Below are 15821 nucleotides of genomic sequence, written 5' to 3'. Positions count from 1 at the left end.
CTCAGTTGTTAGCCATAGTTTCTGTCTTTGTCGAAAAATTTAATCACATAGAGTCTCATCTCTTTCATGGAATTCAGACCCTTCCATTTTTAATCTCTCTTGTATTTCCTGATACACACTTTTCCTCCACTAAACAATAAATAAGGACAGGGGTGTCTGGGTGGCACAGTTGGTTAAGTGTCCAACTCTTGGTTTCAGCTCAGGTCATGATCTCAGGGTCTTGAGATCAAGCCCCTCATCCAGCTCCACAGTCAGAGCAAAGTCTGTTTGAGATTCTCTCTCCCTTTCCCTCTCCCCCTCCCCCTGGGGCTCTCTCTCTTTCAAATAAATAAATAAATATATCTTTTATTTAAAAATGATAAATAAGGGACACCTGGGTGGCTCGATTTATTAAATCTGCCTTTGGCTCAGGTCATGATCTCAGGGTCCTGGGATCGAGTCCCGCATTGGGCTCTCTGCTCATCAGGGAGCCTGCTTCCCCCCTCCCCCCCGCCTCTGCCTGCCTGTCTGTCTACTTGTGATCTCTCTCTCTGTCAAATAAATAAAATCTTAAATAAAATAAAATAAAATAAAATGATATATAAGGACAGAAATTTGAGCTGATTGTGATTACCCTTGTTCTTCTGTTCTTATACTAATCCTTCTCTTACTTCAGCTCTTTCTGTCATGAGCAGGATCTGCACTCTTTGTATATAGTCGCACAAGCCCTGTGTTTATATATTTTCATGGCATAGTCTATAGAACAATGTTTAATGATAAAATGGCAGCACTTTTCCACTGCAGGCTTGCATCTCAGAAAGATGTTTCTCCCATTTCTTTGACTTAGGGATTCTTACAACATTATTTATGTCAACCAACACAAAGCAGATAGAACTTTGAAGAGTTCTTGGGGAACTTGAATAAAATAAATTCTGCTTACTTCTGGCACCAAGAAATCAAGAGAAAATGCAATGTAATGGCACCAGATACATATGTGACATAGAACCAACTCTGAATGGCTCAATATTAAATTTTATTTACTTCTTTGAGATACACAGGCCTTGAGGGATATTCTGGGAAGACTTAGTAACACTGGTCCTCTCTTCTTGGAGCGTGTATCTCTTTCTTGTCTTCTGTAAGCTTTACTTCTGTAAGCAGCAATGGGATCCAGGTCGTATGCAGAAAGCAATCCTAATTTCACTTTCATGGCACTCAACTCTACATCGGCCATTACCCTTTCTGCACTCTCTCCTCAAATCCAAGCTACCATATTGGGGATATTTCTTTTTGGCTGTAAGAAGGAAAGAATGACTGAAATTAGCAATTTAACTATGACACACTCACATTTTAAAAGGAGAAAGTCTAAGAAGAGAAAGATTTTTGTATAGTTCCAAAGAAAATGTCCCCCTTCTAATTAATGACTGGGAAAAATCTTAATTGAGCAAAGCTTAAGTGAATGTACCTGAAAATCATGGAAGTGTCTTGGACTTAAGTTAGGTGTGCCAGTTTGCTTCCTTACAAATGACTGCATAGTAACTCTAGGATAGTTCCCCAATCAGTTTAAGAAGTATTCATAATTGATCTCTCAGGCTTAGTCTCTATAATTATCCAGTTGCATTTGAGCTCTCCCTTTTATCTCTCACCAACATTATTTAGAAAAAACGTATTTTTCTGGTTTTTCTAGAGATTTCTACTGCAGCTTGATTTTACTTTTCCAAAATGTTGAGATAGAAGTAAAGTTAAGCAATTTGACTGAATTCTTGCAACTACCCTGGGTATTTGGGGATTTATCTCCACAAAGAAATTACCTAACTCATACCCATGTCTGATGACAACATTGATTTAAAAAATGGGAATGACTAGAAGGTGGGACCATTGTTGGCCATTACAAGATTGCTAACATTACCGGTGTTCTGAACAACATGTTGTAGCTTGAAGACTGACTTTCACTTGAAGTTTGTATTTATGGTAAGTGGAGATATTTGGGGAATTGGGAGATGTTGGTCTGGTAGGTTGTAAGAGTTATTCCAAGCCAAATACATTTTAATTTTATATTTCACAATATGTGCTGATCCATGTGTATTCAGAAGCCCTATATTTTCAGGTAATTTTTTTTAATACACATCACTTTTAGTAAGTAATCACCTTACTCATGTGGTGAGATTGAGGGGAACTGGTGTGGGAGAATTCTAAATATCGCCAAAGGTCCGACTCAGATATTTTTGTATACTTGTGGCATGAAAATAAATAAAATTTTCCACTAAATTCAACCATTAATTAGGTTTGGTGTTCTAATCTGTCCTTTTAAAGACCAGGCCTTTCTACCTAGACATTACATCTGCGTTTCCAAGAGTTGGTGGTGAGTGGTGATACCTCTCAATGGACTCAGCAACATTATCTATATTACTGGTATAAATAGCAGATATAAAACCCAATTCTTCTATTAAAATTACCTCTCTTCTAATGATAATTGAAGCAATGCAGAATATGACACAATTTACAGCAGAAAAAAAATAGTTACTTTGCACAGATTAAATATTAATTTCTGAATGTCATTTTTTATTGTATAACTTCTAAGAAGTTACTATCATCAAACCTATGGATGATTTGCCAGTGACAGAAACCTGAATTATACTCACTCTAGACAAGAGGATTGTCACACTCATCACACTATTGTTCAGTACTGCCCCCTAAACTGACCTCACCCCTTCTCCTACCCATTTGTTGTCTTATTTAACCTTTCTAAAAATATTGTCTTCTTTCTTTTCATTTTCAGCTCTAAATATAAGTATCCCCAAGCTTGTGTCTTTGGATTGCTGATATTCATCTTTGCAAGCCTCCACCCACTCATTCCACTATTAGGTATACTCCCTGTTAAGCTCTGACTTAATCTCTAGTGCAGGGTTTCTCACCCTCAACACCATTGAGCTTTTGAGTTGGACAATTCTTTGTTGTGGGATGCTATCCTGTTCACTGAAGAATGTTTAGCAACATCCTTGGCTTCTACAAACTAGATACCAATAGTACCAGTTGTGGCAACCTAAAAGGTCTCCAGACATTGCCTAATGACTCCTTGGGGGTGAAGTTGCCTCTAATTGAAAATACTATTTTCAGTGATTAAAACTACTGTCCTTGTGATGCTGTGATAAGTCAAACATATTGTTTCCAGCCTCTGATACATTGTTTAAATATGGTCTTCTTTCTGGAGTCTCTTCTGATCACTTTCAGGGAAGTAAACTCTCTTTCCACTGCTCCCACAAGGCCCATCCTAGGCGCTTCCTATGTCTCATTCAGCCTGCATCCATTAACATGTTCACATGCTAGGGAATTTCTTTAAACAGTATACAAATTTTACTTAATATATAAGCCAGAATGGGCAAGGTATTTCCTAAAATATCTTTCAACCTATAATTTCTTTTTATTTTCACTCACCTGCCATTTTGTTCTTTAGGCTACCATTGAACTTGTTGGAAATGGCATGGGGTGGAGGGGGAGGAATTATGACTATTCTTTCAGCACAAAACCATACTATACTAGGGGCACCTTGGTGGCTCATCTGTTGGGCATCTGCCTTACCTCAGGTCATGATCCTGGGATCCTGAGATGGAGCCCCACATTGGGTTCCCTTTTCAGAGAGGAGTCTGTTCTCCCTCTCTCTCTCTGACCCTTCCATGTTCTCACTCACTCTTTCAAATAAATAAATAAATAAACAAAATGTAAAAACTGTACTATTCTATATTCAAAGTACATGTCAGATTTAAAGAGAAGTAATTATTGGCATTTTTTTTTTCAGTTTGGCAGATGAAGTAAAACAACACATGAGAATGAAACCATACCTCAGTTCTAGATATTTGATGCATTTATAGCCTCTAAAAATGAAGAGGAAAGTTAAGTGACTTCAATGTAAATTTCCCTGTATAGACAGTTTATTGGCTTTTATCTGGACATCTCTTCATCTGTAACTGAGTGGGAAAACAATGAGGTTTTCTACCTCAATTTTGAGTAAGGACTTTTATACTTTGCAGGTGAGATATAAAAAACAACTGAAGAACTCTAAAAGCCATACATATGACATTTTGTGCGGTTTAAATGAACAACTATACATTGGTGAATACATAAGTTAAAGACAACATCCTTATTGCTTTACTACTTTCTACATCTATATTTCCTACCAAATCTTTTCTAAATTTGTCTGGACTTTTTTTTTTTGTCAGTATTATAATTTTCTAAAAGTTTAATTGATGTGTGACTAACAAGGACAATGGTCTTACTTTGATAATACAAGAAAAAAATATACAAAAAGTTAATAACACTGATGTTATAATCTATGCTACTGTATCCCCAACTGGTTTTTAATTTCTAAATCCACAGGACACATGATATTTTATTTGTTGATAAATGCATGAATAGTTTTAATTATTGGTAAGAGTACCTAATATAACTGTTACAAAGAAAAAAATAATGAAATTTTTAAAAATAATTTAAAAAATGGCGAAAACAGAGACAGGCCTGACATAGTGATCTAGTCATGCTAGCTATTGTTGAAATTAAAAGAAGAAAAGTATTTATCACATGTTAAAAGCTGTATGAATCTGTATAGAGTATCTTTTTAGCCCTGTCTAGAACTGGAAAACAAAAATCCAGAGATACTTTTGAATTTTTGAATGGAGGAAATTTTTGAATTGAGAGAAAGGAAGTTATTCTCTTAGTTAGATGAACAATTAATTGTATTTCTTTGTTACTTCAATAATGCTTGATCTCTATTTGAATTTTATCCACTTGCAAATTTTAAATGATAATTTATCAGTTTATTATGTATACATTATATACATTTTTAGATTGCCATGATGGACTGTATAATATTCACAATGAAAGGATAAGTTAGTTTCCTTTCCTAGACCTCTATTATGATTTCTATTGGGCCTAAAGAAATCAATCAGATACCAAAAAAGGAATGTTTTCCTGAGAGGTAGTGAATTTGAGCCTAATTTTAGTGCCAATTAGGTAGACTTTAACTAATCCTTTCACTTAATCTCTTTAAAAAAGAGGTAATAAATGATCTCTTCCAAAATGTATTATTCTATTTCTGTACAATTCATACTTACACATTAACTCAGGAGGAGAAAATCTTGTTACATACCTGATGTAAAAAGGTAGCCTTTGATGGTGGAAACAAATCTCATGAAAAAAATAGCTTGTGTACAAGGTATTACACTCAACATCCATGTGATTTGTAGCAGTCAAAAACAGAAAGATAGTGACCAGAAATATAGAAAGAAAGGTCAAAAATGGACATGATTTGCCTATACTGAGAATAGAATAGTAAGAAAGGCTTTTGCTCATTGGAAGTAGTATATTAGCATAGGTTAAAAAGAAGCAAAAGGTAAAAAGATCTTTCTCTAGCACTGAACGGTCTATCCCTTACCAGTTGATTATGCTAAAGAACATTTTTTTTTTCCAGCAAAAATAGATTCTAACAAATTGCTTCAGGATGAAGCTGATGAGACTAATGTATTGATCTAATTATTTTAAACTTTTTGTTTTGAAACAAAAGTTTAGATTTATATAAGTTTAGATTAAAGAAGAGTTGTAAGGGTAATAGAAGTGAAACTCCCTTTATCATCTCACATAATCATGCTTACATTATAAAAACTAAGAAATGAACATTGGTAACATTGGTATAATACTATCAACTAAACTGCAAATTTTACTCACACCACACCAATTTTCCCACTACTATCTTTAAAAAAATATATTTTTTTTCTATTCTGGGGTCCAAGCCAGAATACCAGATTGCAGTTAGTATAAAAATCTTTTAATCCCATACTATTAAACCATAGTTTTAACCAGAAACAACTTATGTCTCCTCAAATTCATTAGCACAAATAAGCCCATAAACATTTTCATGTTACCTGGTAAAATTGTGGCCCAAAAGAGCAGAATAAAGAAAAAGAGATGAATCTTCATGGTGGAGTTTCTCAGGGAAAAAAAAAAAAAAATATATATATATATATATATATATACACACATGCATATATATATGCATGTGTGTATATATATAAAAATATATGTTGCCAGATCTTGGTCAAGTCAGGGGTTTCCAAATAAGAAAACAGAGAATCCTTTTATTTATAGATTCTCCTGGGAAGTGGTTTTAACTACTGAGGCTTATCAATAGTGAGAACATTTGTATGCTTGGCTGAATTGTGCATGCTCAAAGAACATGGTCATAAGAATTATTATTAAAATTTTCCCATAAAAGTAAAACCTGCTTGTTACCTTAGACTCTCCTGAAAATACAAACTTTAAGAGACTTGTAGAGGAAATACGTTTGGATTGCTGAAACATCAGAGTGGAAATGTTATAGCAATACATTCCTCTATTATATGTTATATATGATGGTGAATATTCTAATATTTTTAGTATTAAATTACTGAATGTCTGAAACATAGAACTTTATAGCTATAAGTTTCCATTGAGATCACTTTTGTTTACAGATGAGAACCAGGAAGGTTGAATGATTTATTTCAATTCATATACAATGTAATTATTTAAATGTAACATGATCAAGAAATTTGGATTCACTAATGAGTATGGGAAATACTGTACCCAGTAGATTTTTAAGTATGACTTATGGATTCCTTATAATAAATCATCTGATTTCACCGTTCTAATGTCTAATGTTTTTAATTCTGTACATGGAACTGGAAGTGTATTCTGATCCAATTTGCATATTGCCCACATCTATTATTTCAGATACAGGAGGAAAGGCTGGAAGTTTTACACAATACCCAGAAGCCGATGCTGTAAACAGAGAACAAATAATTGATCCTCTCCTACCACAGAGTCAAGAGATTTTCTAGGACAATAGTTCTTAAAGTTCAGCTACATCACAATCCCCTAGAGGGCTTGTTAAAAACAAATCACAAGGCCCCACCTCCAGCACTTCTGATTTAGTAAGTCTAGAATGGAGCCTAACAATTGCATTTCTAACAAGATCTTGGAATGCTAAGACTGCTAGAAGGGGCCACATATTACTCCAGGAAACCTGATTCATTCATTCTATTAAACATCTATTTATTTCTTTTTAAACTAAATTTTTAATCATTTTATTAAAATATATTAATTTCATATGGAAATATTGATTATGGCTTTCATGTATTGTGACAATATTTTCTTTCTGTTGTCAGGATGCTAAGCTCATGTTTATGTTTTTTTCTTGGGGGATTTGGATCATATGTGCTTACACATTTTGATCCAAAAGTAGGTAGCTGGATATTTTTTTCAGTTCCACAATACCTTTGCACTGAAATGATAAGTATTGCTATATCCACTCCGAGTAAGATACATTAATATATACAGTTAATTTGCATTTACTGTTATGAGAACACAATAAAGTGTGACCTGTCAAAAAGCATTGCTCGTTATACATGCATCTTATTTATTTGCATGTGATATTATTTAATATAAATGTTTATGTAGGGGCTCCTGGGTGGCTTAGTGGGTTAAAGCCTCTGCCTTCAGCTCAGGTCATGATCCTGGGGTCCTGGGATCGAGCCCCGCATTGGGCTCTCTGCTCAGCAGGGAGCCTGCTTCCCTTCCTCTTTCTCTGCCTGACTCTCTGTCTACTTGTAATCTCTATCTGTCAAATAAGTAAATAAAATCTTTAAAAAAATAAATGACTAAATAAATGTTTGTGTATTTCACAATATTGCATATGAAGATGTAAAACTTTTAAAGTATTTACCTAAATTAGTGGTGAACTCTATATAGTCTACGTATGTAGGAAACATGTGCTGGTACAGAATTAAATGTGCTAGGATTTTATAAGGGGAAATACCTGTTAGGAGGAAAAGAAGGGAGTCAGGAAAGGTTAGGAGAGCATTGGACTGGGATGCAGAGCTGATCTTGAGTGAAGTAGACAAAAATCATTTAGAAGAATGCATCCCCAGGCTCCTGGGCAAATGACAAAAGGTTCAGCAAAGCCATAAAGGACTACTCTCCACAAAATGAGCAATCCAAGAAATCCCGTGTCTCTTGGGAAGTGTCTGCTTTAGTAACCTTGCTACAACCAGTCACTAGCTGGGAGCAGTCTGTGAAGAGTGTGGCCTCAGCACAAATCCAGAGATTTATCTCAAAGTCTGTCAGCTGAGGCCCGTGATCAATTACAGTCACATTTCATGGCTCCCTAAATTTGCCCTTTATGTCATGTAAATGTATTTCTCCCTCTACATTTGAGGAGCAGCTCCTCCATGATTTCTTTGGATCCTTCTTGAAAACAAATTTAGAAGATTTGTGAGATAAATCTCAGCCTCTGTCATTATTATTGATTGCTGGGTTTCAAATGGCACCTATCCCCTCCCTCCTCTACTGTCTGTCCCAAATACCCTTACCTTAGCACATCAGCAGGTTTGGTGGCTTTTTTCTAGAAATGTGATATAAGCCTCACTCCTTATGAGTTTAAACCCTTGATCATAAAACCTTCTATTAACTGATTGTTCCTGCATGTATTTATAAACAATTACAATGGAGCAAGGAAATGCCACAAGTGTTCTAGACTCTCTATACTCTTCAATTTTCTTGCATTTATTCCAGATCACCCATAAGGACATCTACTTTTGGGGCGCCTGGGTGGCTCAGCGGGTTAAAGCCTCTGCCTTCGGCTCAGGTCATGATCCCAGGGTCCTGGGATCGAGCCCCACATCAGGCTCTCTGCTCAGCAGGGAGCCTGCTTCCCTTCCTCTCTCTGCCTGCCTCTCTGCCTACCTGTGATCTCTGTCTGTCAAATAAATAAATAAAATCTTTAAAAAAAAAAAAGGACATCTACTTTTGACATGCAAAGTGTCTGAAGTCACTTGAATCTAGAATCTTTTATTTCTTAACTTCTAAGTTGTTTCTGTAGAGACCACAACAGGGTGGGTCTACTGAAAGATTGTTTTAAAAGTTATGCCTCTTCAAAATTTTTCGACTGCCTGGGGTTCATCATGATCTACTTGTAGCCACTAACTCCATGGTAGATGAAACTGGCTTTTGGATCTACACTGCCTTAGCATCAACTCTTTGAGTATGTGTATGAAGGCATCCAAGGAAGACTGCAATGCAAACTTACCATGTGCCTTCATGAGAGTTGTTTTGGCACTGTTCAAGCTTTAATATTAAATTGTATTTCTTTATTCATTACAAAGATATAAGAGCAGATGTTCTCACTTCTGAATGATGTTAGGGAAGGATCTTGTCCTAGCCTCATATATCTCTTTGCTCCATTCTGTCATCCATTGTTTATAACACTCTTATATAATGGCATAAAAAATGTTACAGATCCAGGGCAGAAAGATATATTCTCCTGTTCATTACGGATCATTTTTCCCTGCCCTTTAAGCCTTTTGCAATTCACATCCACAGCCATATTCCTATGGTGTTTTTTTCTAGTTCTGGCTACTAGAAAATAGGAATAGATGAAATCTGTAATCTAGCCAAGGCCAGTGAAGTGTCCTGAGCCCTGCAGATTTAGAGCATAGGTCAGAAAAAAGGTCTCAGGGCAATTTGGCCCATTGACTGTTTTGATAAAGTGTTTTTGGAACACAGCCCCACCCACTTGTATATATGTTGTCTAGGCTGCATCTGTTTGTGGCAGAATGCATTGTACTGCACTGACTTTTACCTGTAAAGCCCAAATATTTACTATCTGAAATTTCATCTTTACAGAAAAAGTTCACCAATCCTTGATTTAGGTTTTTGCATTAGTACTATAGAGTATCTTCAGGAGAGAAAATGTCAGCACATCCTAAGACTACAACTTTGATTCTCATGTCTTCATCTCTCCATCCTGAATTCCTCTTTCATCCTCCTCAATCATCATTAATTCAACAACTGCTTATTAAGAATCTACCAAATGGGGGGGAGGAGTCAAGATGGCGGAGAAGTAGCAGCTGAGACGACTTCGGGTAGCAGGAGATCAGCTAAATACCTTATCTAAAGATTGCAAACACCTACAAATCCAACGGGAGATTGAAGAGAAGAAGAACAGCAACTCTAGAAACAGAAAATCAACCACTATCTGAGAGGTAGGACTGGCGGAAAAGTGAATCCAAAGCGACGGGAAGATAGACCGCGGGGAGAGGGGCCGGCTCCCAGCGAGCGGCGGAGCAACGGAGCAAAATCAGGACTTTTAAAAGTCTGTTCCACTGAAGGACATCGCTCCAGAGGCTTAACTGGGGTGAAGCCCAGGTGGGGTCAGCGCGGCCTCAGGTCCCGCAGGGTCACAGAAGGATTGGGGGTGTCTGAGTGTCGCAGAGCTTACCGGTATTAGAACGGGGAAGCCGGCTACAAAGACAGAGCCCAGGAGTGACTCTCAGCTCGGGGTTGCCTTGAACCGGTCGCAGGCTTGATCAGCTCAGAGCGCGGCCGGAGGCCAGGGTGACGGGAGTCATTGGGCGCTGTTCTCTGAGGGTGCACTGAGGAGTGGGGCCCCGGGCTCTCGGCTCCTCCGGGCCAGAGACCGGGAGGCCGCCATCTTCATTCCCGTCCTCCAGACTCTACGGAAAGTGCTCAGGGAACAAAAGGTCCCGAAAGCAAACCCGAACGGATTACTCAGTGCGGCCCCGGGTAAGGGCGGTGCAACTCCACCTGGGGCAAAGACGCTTGAGAATCACTACAATAGGCCCCTCCCCCAGAAGAAACCCAGCCAGGACCAAGTTCACCTACCGAGGAGTGCAGTTTCAATACCAAGGAGAGCGGCAGAATTCCAGAGGAGAAGAAAGCAAAAAACGGAACTCATGACTTTCTCCCCATGATTTTTTAGCCTTGCAGTTAATTTAACTTTTTTTTCTTTTTCAATTTTTTTTTCTTTTTCTCTTCTTCTGCTAAATTTTTTTAACTTTTACCGTTTTATTTTTTAACGTTTTTTAAATAGTTTATCTAATATATATATATTTTTTCCTCTTTTTATATTTTTTTCTTTATCGGCTTTCTTTTTTTAAATACTTTTTTTTTTTTCTTTTTGAACCCCTTTTTATCCCCTTTCTCCCCCCTCACAATTTGGGATCTCTTCTGATTTGGCTAAAGCATATTTTCCTGGGGTTGTTGCCACCCGTTTAGTATTTTACTTGCTCCTTCATAAACTCTTATCTGGACAAAATGACAAGGCGGAAAAATTCACAACAAAAAAAAGAACAAGAGGCAGTACCAAAGGCTAGGGACCTAATCAATACAGACATTGGTAATATGTCAGATATAGAGTTCAGAATGACGATTCTCAAGGTTCTAGCCGGGCTTGAAAAAGGCATGGAAGATATTAAAGCAACCCTCTCGGGAGATATAAAAGCCCTTTCTGGAGAAATAAAAGAATTAAATTTTAACCAAGTTGAAATCAAAAAAGCTATTAATGAGGTGCAATCAAAAATGGAGGCTCTCACTGCTAGGATAAATGAGGCAGAAGAAAGAATTAGCGATATAGAAGACCAAATGACAGAGAATAAAGAAGCTGAGCAAAAGAGGGACAAACAGCTACTGGACCACGAGGGGAGAATTCGAGAGATAAGTGACACCATAAGACGAAACAACATTAGAATAATTGGGATTCCAGAAGAAGAGGAAACAGAGAGGGGAGCAGAAGGTATATTGGAGAGAATTATTGGAGAGAATTTCCACAATATGGCAAAGGGAACAAGCATCAAAATCCAGGAGGTTCAGAGAACCCCCCTCAAAATCAATAGGAATAGGTCCACACCCCGTCACCTAATAGTAAAATTTACAAGTCTTAGTGACAAAGAAAAGATCCTGAAAGCAGCCAGGGAAAAGAAGTCTGTAACATACAATGGTAAAAATATTAGATTGGCAGCGGACTTATCCACAGAGACCTGGCAGGCCAGAAAGAGCTGGCATGATATATTCAGAGTACTAAATGAGAAAAACATGCAGCCAAGAATACTATATCCAGCTAGGCTATCATTGAAAATAGACGGAGAGATTAAAAGCTTCCAGGACAAACAAAAACTGAAAGAATTTGCAAATACCAAACCGGCTCTACAGGAAATATTGAAAGGGGTCCTCTAAGCAAAGAGAGAGCCTAAAAGTAGTAGATCAGAAAGAAACAGAGACAATATACAATAACTTACAGGCAATACAATGGCACTAAATTCATATCTCTCAATACTTACCCTGAATGTTAATGGGCTAAATGCCCCAATCAAAAGACACAGGGTATCAGAATGGATAAAAAAACAAAACCCATCTATATGTTGCCTACAAGAAACTCATCTTAAACCAGAAGACACCTCCAGGTTTAAAGTGAGGAGGTGGAAAAGAATTTACCATGCTAATGGACATCAGAAGAAAGCAGGAGTGGCAATCCTTATATCAGATCAATTAGATTTTAAGCCAAAGACTATAATAAGAGATGAGGAAGGACACTATATCATACTCAAAGGAACTGTCCAACATGAAGATCTAACAATTTTAAATATCTATGCCCCTAACGTGGGAGCAGCCAACTATATAAACCAATTAATAACAAAATCAAAGAAACACATCGACAAGAATACAATAATAGTAGGGGATTTTAACACTCCCCTCACTGAAATGGACAGATCATCCAAGCAAAAGATCAACAAGGAAATCAAGGCCTTAAATGACACACTGGACCAGATGGACATCACAGATATATTCAGAACATTTCATCCCAAAGCAACAGAATACACATTCTTCTCTAGTGCACATGGAACATTCTCCAGAATAGATCACATTCTTGGTCCTAAATCAAGTCTCAACCGGTATCAAAAGATTGGGATTATTCCCTGCATATTTTCAGACCACAATGCTCTAAAGCTAGAACTCAATAACAAGAGGAAATTTGGAAAGAACCCAAATACATGGAGACTAAACAGCATCCTTCAAAGAATGAATGGGTCAACCAGGAAATTAAAGAAGAATTGAAAAAATTTATGGAAACAAATGATAATGAAAACACAATGGTTCAGAATCTGTGGGACACAACAAAGGCAGTCCTGAGAGGAAAATATATAGCGGTACAAGCCTTTCTCAAGAAACAAGAAAGGTCTCAGGTACACAACCTAATCCTACACCTAAAGGAGCTGGAGAAAGAACAAGAAAGAAACCCTAAACCCAGCAGGAGAAGAGAAATCATAAAGATTAGAGCAGAAATCAATGAAATAGAAACCAAAAAAAACAATAGAACAAATCAAGGAAACTAGGAGCTGGTTCTTTGAAAGAATTAATAAGATTGATAAACCCCTGGCCAGACTTATCAAAAAGAAAAGAGAAAGGACCCAAATAAATAAAATCATGAATGAAAGAGGAGAGATCACAACGAACACCAAAGAAATACAGACAATTATAAGAACATACTATGAGCAACTCTACGCCAACAAATTTGACAATCTGGAAGAAATGGATGCATTCCTAGAGACATATAAACTACCACAACTGAACCAGGAAGAAATAGAAAGCCTGAACAGACCCATAACCAGTAAGGAGATTGAAACAGTCATCAAAAATCTCCAAACAAACAAAAGCCCAGGGCCAGACGGCTTCCCGGGGGAATTCTACCAAACATTTAAAGAAGAACTAATTCCTATTCTCCTGAAACTGTTCCAAAAAATAGAAATGGAAGGAAAACTTCCAAACTCATTTTATGAGGCCAGCATCACCTTGATCCCAAAACCAGACAAGGATCCCAACAAAAAGAGAACTACAGACCAATATCCTTGATGAACACAGATGCAAAAATTCTCGCCAAAATACTAGCCAATAGGATTCAACAGTACATTAAAAGGATTATTCACCACGACCAAGTGGGATTTATTCCAGGGCTGCAAGGTTGGTTCAACATCCGCAAATCAATCAATGTGATACAACACATTAATAAAAGAAAGAACAAGAACCATATGACACTCTCCATAGATGCTGAAAAAGCATTTGACAAAGTACAGCATCCCTTCCTGATCAAAACTCTTCAAAGTGTAGGGATAGACAGCACATACCTCAATATTATCAAAGCCATCTATGAAAAACCCACCGCAAATATCATTCTCAATGGAGAAAAACTGAAAGCTTTTCCGCTAAGGTCAGGAACACGGCAGGGATGTCCGTTATCACCACTGCTATTCAACATAGTACTAGAAGTCCTAGCCTCAGCAATCAGACAACAAAAGGAAATTAAAGGCATCCAAATCGGCAAAGAAGAAGTCAAACTATCACTCCTTGCAGATGATATGATACTATATGTGGAAAACCCAAAAGACTCCACTCCAAAACTGCTAGAACTTGTACAGGAATTCAGTAAAGTGTCAGGATATAAAATCAATGCACAGAAATCAGTTGCATTCCTCTACACCAACAACAAGACAGAAGAAAGAGAAATTAAGGAGTCCATCCCATTTACAATTGCACCCAAAACTATAAGATACCTAGGAATAAACCTAACCAAAGAGACTAAGAATCTATACTCAGAAAACTATAAAGTACTCATGAAAGAAATTGAGGAAGACACAAAGAAATGGAAAAATGTTCCATGCTCCTGGATTGGAAGAATAAATATTGTGAAAATGTCTATGCTACCTAAAGCAATCTACACATTTAATGCAATTCCTATCAAAGTACCATCCATTTTTTTCAAAGAAATGGAACAAATAATCCTAAAATTCACATGGAACCAGAAAAGACCTCGAATAGCCAAAGGAATATTGAAAAAGAAAGCCAAAGTTGGTGGCATCACAATTCCGGACTTCAAGCTCTATTACAAAGCTGTCATCATCAAGACAGCATGGTACTGGCACAAAAACAGACACATAGATCAATGGAACAGAATAGAGAGCCCAGAAATGGACCCTCAACTCTATGGTCAACTCATCTTCGACAAAGCAGGAAAGAATGTCCAATGGAAAAAAGACAGCCTCTTCAATAAATGGTTTTGGGAAAATTGGACAGCCACATCCAGAAAAATGAAATTGGATCATTTCCTTACACCACACACGAAAATAGACTCAAAATGGATGAAGGATCTCAATGTGAGAAAGGAATCCATCAAAATCCTCGAGGAGAACACAGGCAGCAACCTCTTCGACCTCAGCCGCAGCAACGTCTTCCTAGGAACATCACCAAAGGCAAGGGAAGCAAGGGCAAAAATGAACTTTTGGGATTTTATCAAGATCAAAATCTTTTGCACAGCAAAGGAAACAGTTAACAAAACCAAAAGACAACTGACAGAATGGGAGAAGATATTTGCAAATGACATATCAGATAAAGGGCTAGTGTCCAAAATCTATAAAGAACTTAGCAAACTCAACACCCAAAGAACAAATAATCCAATCAAGAAATGGGCAGAAGACATGAACAGACATTTCTGCAAAGAAGACATCCAGATGGCCAACAGACACATGAAAAAGTGCTCCATATCACTCGGCATCAGGGAAATACAAATCAAAACCACCATGAGATATCACCTCACACCAGTCAGAATGGCTAAAATTACCAAGTCAGGAAATGACAGATGCTGGCGAGGATGTGGAGAAAGGGGAATCCTCCTACACTGTTGGTGGGAATGCAAGCTGGTGCAACCTCTCTGGAAAACAGCATGGAGGTTCCTCAGAATGTTGAAAATAGAACTACCCTATGACCCTGCAATTGCACTGCTGGGTATTTACCCTAAAGATACAAACGTAGTGATCCGAAGGGGCACGTGCACCCAAATGTTTATAGCAGCAATGTCTACAATAGCCAAACTTGAAAAGAACCTAGATGTCCATCTACAGATGAATGGATAAAGAAGATGTGGTATATATACACAATGGAATACTATGCAGCCATCAAAAGAAATGAAATCT

The 15821-nt window shown here is 37.4% G+C and overlaps 1 protein-coding gene across 1 annotated transcript; it reads right to left on the bottom strand.

Annotated features, from left to right (window-relative positions):
• Positions 1-1121: 1121 nt before the first annotated feature.
• On the bottom strand, positions 1122-5946 carry LOC125101869 (beta-defensin 110). Its single transcript, XM_047732391.1, has 2 exons — positions 5892-5946; positions 1122-1270 (listed from the first exon to the last, which is right to left on the bottom strand). The coding sequence occupies exons 1-2, from the start codon at positions 5944-5946 to the stop codon at positions 1122-1124; spliced, it is 204 nt and encodes a 67-aa protein (XP_047588347.1).
• Positions 5947-15821: the final 9875 nt, after the last annotated feature.

The sequence above is a fragment of the Lutra lutra genome, chromosome 6, assembly GCF_902655055.1.
Source record: "Lutra lutra chromosome 6, mLutLut1.2, whole genome shotgun sequence".
Lineage (NCBI taxonomy): Eukaryota > Metazoa > Chordata > Mammalia > Carnivora > Mustelidae > Lutra > Lutra lutra.
Note: the sequence above shows the minus strand (reverse complement) of the source record. Positions and strands in the feature narration are given on the sequence as shown.

Coding starts and splice junctions, on each gene's coding strand:
- LOC125101869 (XM_047732391.1), bottom strand. CDS start 5,946: ATGAAGATTCATCTCTTTTTCTTTATTCTGCTCTTTTGGGCCACAATT. Junction 1,271..5,891: donor TTGGGCCACAATTTTACCAG/GTAACATGAAAA, acceptor TCCTTCTTACAG/CCAAAAAGAAATATCCCCAA.